The sequence below is a fragment of the Rhodamnia argentea genome, chromosome 3, assembly GCF_020921035.1.
Source record: "Rhodamnia argentea isolate NSW1041297 chromosome 3, ASM2092103v1, whole genome shotgun sequence".
NCBI classification, from domain to species: domain Eukaryota; kingdom Viridiplantae; phylum Streptophyta; class Magnoliopsida; order Myrtales; family Myrtaceae; genus Rhodamnia; species Rhodamnia argentea.
The window spans coordinates 12,970,870-12,975,702 of NC_063152.1; the positions used below are offsets into that span (position 1 = coordinate 12,970,870).

At 41.0% G+C, this 4,833-nt stretch overlaps 1 protein-coding gene across 1 annotated transcript; it reads right to left on the minus strand.

Annotated features, from left to right (window-relative positions):
* Positions 1-2,693: 2,693 nt before the first annotated feature.
* LOC115725883 lies at positions 2,694-3,403 on the minus strand. Its single transcript, XM_030655527.2, has one exon. The coding sequence runs from the start codon at positions 3,386-3,388 to the stop codon at positions 2,921-2,923; it is 468 nt and encodes a 155-aa protein (XP_030511387.1). The 5' UTR covers positions 3,389-3,403; the 3' UTR covers positions 2,694-2,920.
* Positions 3,404-4,833: the final 1,430 nt, after the last annotated feature.

Sequence of the window (4,833 nt, forward strand, 5' to 3'; positions counted from 1 at the left end):
TCCATCTGTTCCTAGATTACAAGAATTGAACCCCTCAACGAAGATTCACAGTCTGTAGACGAAGTAGAGGATGTCCAGAAATAGAGCCTTTCGCTTCCACAGTCTGTATGACACTTTGATCCGCCTTCACAAAACTTGTACTCAGGTGTGAGACATTCTCCTTCTCTAGAAAAGGAGCAGTATTATGCCTTTCACATCTATAACTTGTTTTACATTAATTAAACACGCACATTAGTAATATTTGATTATTTTGTCATCTTCATCATATCATAGAAGATTTTCTCAGAACCCTTTTCCTTTTTCCTCTCTGTCTCCCTCACGTAGCTCTCCGTTTTCGTTTTGAAAAGTCGTTGTGGAGCTTGACACGATATAACCAAGAGTAAATTGTTGAAATACCCTTTGTATTTTGGTGCTTTAGCCAGTTATCTCATGCACTTTGAATTGTGTGAAAATACCTCATTGTGCCTTAATAACTCCATCAAGGATCCATTCTAAGCATTTTCAACCAGGTGGGTTTTTCATTAGTAGAAAAATCAGGCATGACCAATAAATCATCAAAGTTAATTAAAACGGGTTCTTAACAATCACAAATTTTCATGACTTATTTCACCCAAAAAAAAAAATGGTCGAATATTTCGCCAAATTTTTTCTTGGTCAGAATATTTCACCAAATTGAAGCTGCAGGAAATCACTGGACAAAAAAATCAAAACACAAGGGTTTTTCTAATAATTTTTCTAATAATCAAACTAGCCCCGACCTACTCCCTGCCAAATTCAAATTTACCTAAAGAATTCAATTGTTGTAAGATTGTATTAACGAATGTCTAATGGGCACTCTATCAATCAAGGAAACATTTCAATTTTTTTTAACCCGTAGGCCCTTTTTTTTTCCCTCAAAAAGAGCAATCAAGGATGACCAGCCTGACCAATTTCTAATGCGAAGGTTTGATCTCATACTATATTAAATTGGGCTTGTGAGACGAGTGGGTCAGTTCGAGTTTGAGTCGGGCCATAGATAGTCCGATCAAAATATTTAATCCATTTAACAAGTTCTGACATGTTTATTCGAAATGCAAATTTCTATGGCTCCATGGACCGGCTCGTCGATGTCGGCATTGAAAGCCTCTAGCTCAAACCTCGGGACGGGCACTGCTCTGCGCCGTTCAATCCAGCCAGCGTGTCCTCTTCCTCCCCCGCCTCCCACTCAACTCGATCCTCATCCAAATGAAAGAACCTTTTTATTCAATCTCCTTCTAGGTTCCTTCTGCTTTTGTATTTGCATAATTCACAATCTTTAATTAATATCTCTCCCTCCCTCCTCTCCATGAAGATTCACCAAAATCTTCCCAATTAGGAAAATTAATCCCCCTCGCGATTCCATTCCCATTCAAATTCTGCTTCTCACAGTCTCTCCCCCCAACGCACGGAGTTTTCATCTCAATAGATCCTCTCATAACTACTGCCAAGACCCACGCAGTTTTCCCCCCCTCGATCACACCTTCCTCGGCCACAACGCTTCACCACCGCCGCCAGACGTCAAGATGATCGCCTTCCAGTCTGCCGAGTACGCCAGCCTCCGCGACCTCCTCCCCATGTCCCCGCCCCCGCTGTCAGTCTCCTTTCCAACCTATAACTCCAGCTGGTACAAGATCGCCCTCGAGAATCCTCCCGGCAAGCACGCTGCCGTCGCCAACCTCCAGCCCATGTTGTCGCAGCCAGAGCTCGGTGACAAGGGCCTCCTCGGCAAGCTGAAGGACGGCTGCAGGTGCTTCTGCTGGCTAGGCGGCATCATATCGCAGGTCTTGAGGGAGATATTTACCGGTAAGGGTGAGCATGGTTTCATAATAGAACCTGGAATCTAGAATCGGATGGGCGGAGACCGGAGTGGTTTTAAGTTCCAAGATATGTTAGGTAGGTTTTAGTTTCTAAAAATTGATGCGGTTTCAAATTTCAAGGAATATATCATAGGTTTTAGGTTTAGAAAATTGAGGAAACGGTTTGGACAGGTTCCACTTGGAACCTTAACAAGTTTTTATTTTTTTTTTTTTAAAATATGTTTTCGCCCTTTCTTATAGTATTTCATTGTGTTCGATGATAAGTTTTTGTATTTGTGATTGAGAATTTTGATGTTTCGTATTTATTTGTTTCTATATATGACTTGTGATTAATGAATTTTAGCAGCAAATTGTGATCATTAAAGGAGATGATTCACCGCAATCACATTTAATTAAGAATACGGGTAGAACATGGTAGATTACTTTGGCGTACCTGGGACACGGTAGCGTCTAGGTTCTAAAAAAATGAGAAACCTATTTCAAGAGAGGAAACCTACACGAAACTTAGAACCCCTCATCTCTATTCAGGAGCTTCCTTTAATGCACACTTAATCTTTAAATGATTCATAAATTAATTTTTAGAGATCACCTTAATGATCCATTCAGATCATACTTCAATATTTTTTATCCATTTTGATGCGGCCCCTCAAATGTCTAACAACCCATTTACAACTCAATCCCAAGCACATATGAGTCATAAAATTGAACCCATTTCGACAGCTCTATGTCCAATCAATACTTTTTCTTTTTTTTTTTTATCGAAATGCCCAATCAATACTTTGAAAATTAAATTATCCATTATCAAAGACGCTTAATGGGGGAACAGGAACCTTCATTAATACGATCGTAGGTTGAATAAATTGATAAAACCTAAGAACATTTGAAAGAAGTCAAAATATCAAAAAAGAAAAAGAAAAAATTGAAAAAGAAAAAGGAGAGAGATTCGCGTATAGTTGCCAATCTCTCTCGGACATAAATTGGCAGTGACCGTCGCGTGTCGGGTACGCATCGGACAACTGGAACCTAATTCCAAAATTACCCCCCAATCGTCTCCGGCTTTTCTCGATTCCATTCCTCCGACTGCTTCAACCGTCGGTCCGGCCCGCCACCTCCTCCTCCTCCTCCTCCTCCTCCTCGAAGGCCGACACCGGGAACGACCGCGAGAGCCCGGTCGTGTTGGCGAAGGCGATCTTGCCCGGGTCGTTCGGGTTTACGTAGATGTCCGAGATGGTGACCCAGAACAGGAGCTCCTTGCTCTTGACTCCCGTGAGCCGCTTCATCCGGCGGTCCCCGACGAAGGCGGTGACCTCGGCGTCGTAGGAGACGCTGCGGGAGATGGCGGGGAAGCGGTGGACCTTGGGCTTGCGCTGCCGGACCCAGACGAAGCCGGTGGAGCGGTTGTAGCCGACCTCGACGACGTCGTCCAGGGGGAGAAGGCCCTTGGGGAGGTTGATCTCGGAGAGGAGCTCGCGGGACTTGAGCTTGCACAGAGAGGCATCCCCTGCGAAGACCTCGGCGTTTTCCCGATGGGTCGCTATGACCTGGCTCGTCATTTGCCTTCTTCTTTCTTCGGCTTGGCTTGGAAAGTCAAGATCTGCTCTGTCTTTTGCTATTAGAGAGAGAGAGGAAAAATAACGGAGGTGGGGTTCTTATTGAGCTCCGGCACTTTTCGAAGTCCACGTTCCGTGTTATACACTCTTCAACACTTCAATACCCTTGCGACACTCTTCGACGTCCGATCAAAACGAAATCAATGCTTCGGATATGCCAGTGACACACAAGTTCATCATCTCAATACACTATTTTAAGACACATGGAATCAATATTAAGTGTTTTCAATAAATTTAAGGGTCAAAATGTAAATCTAACAAAAATATATATACTTAAATCATATATCGATCCACCTTAAAATTAATATACACAATCCAAAAAAGTCTAATCATGAATCCCTAATAGAAGAAGAAAAAAAAAAAGAAATTGACGATGATGATTTATCTTGCACATATAAAAATGTATACTTCATATATTACGTATCCTAACATGTCGTAATTACTCATTTTTTTGAGAAATAAAGTGTAATGTCTTGTTATGTCGCGTGCTGCGTGTCAGTATCGGTGCTATTTAGCTTATACACGTGCTTTAATGACTAAAAATTTAAAATTAAGGTATTTAATTACGAAAGAAGGACATGAACTTTAATTTTTATTTTTTTTATGTTTAACCCAATTTTAGAAGCTTTTTTCCTGCCCTAGTCGTTCAAAGTCTACTTAACTTCGACAGTTGTTTGATAATTACACTGCAAGTACCTGAATTTTTGTCCCTTTTATAATTAGGTATTTACTATTTACGCTTTTTCTTTGCTCAAATACCTTAACTTTTCCAAAGCGAACCAATGTGAGAATTCTATTAAATAAACCACCGTATCATTTCAGGTCACCGACATGGCTCGTTTACTAAGCGTAAATCATGACATCTTTATTTAGAGAGAACTCGAATGATCTCGGCCATCTATTCCGATAGGAGCGAAAGCTCTTTTGTTTTTGTTTTTTTTTTTTTAGTGAAATAACCCGTCAACCACACCAAGGATCTTGAGTAGAAAGTTGAAAACATAGATGGATACAAATAACACACTCCCTTTCGCTAATTCGAGCTGTTGCTAGCCGGCCCCCACCTCCCAAGGGTAGTTGGGGGGCATCGAACTTCCAGTCTCCACCATGTATGGATAACCAAGCCTCTAGTTGACTCATTTATATTAGGGAAAAAGCCACCAAAAATCCTAATCTATACCCGTTGTGACACATTTATTCCAAACTTTTTTTTGTGACATAAAAAACTCTAAACTTGAATGCATGTGACATATTTACCCCAACTTGTACTCGTGTGACACGTTTATTCCAAACTTTTTATTGTGACATTAAAAACTCCAAACTTATAGGCATATGTCACATTTATCCCATATTTTGAGGTAAATGTGTCACACTGATATAAGTTGAGGATT

What these genes read in the sequence shown, in the direction of transcription:
- LOC115725883 (XM_030655527.2), bottom strand. Translation starts at nt 3,388, where the DNA reads ATGACGAGCCAGGTCATAGCGACCCATCGGGAAAACGCCGAGGTCTTC.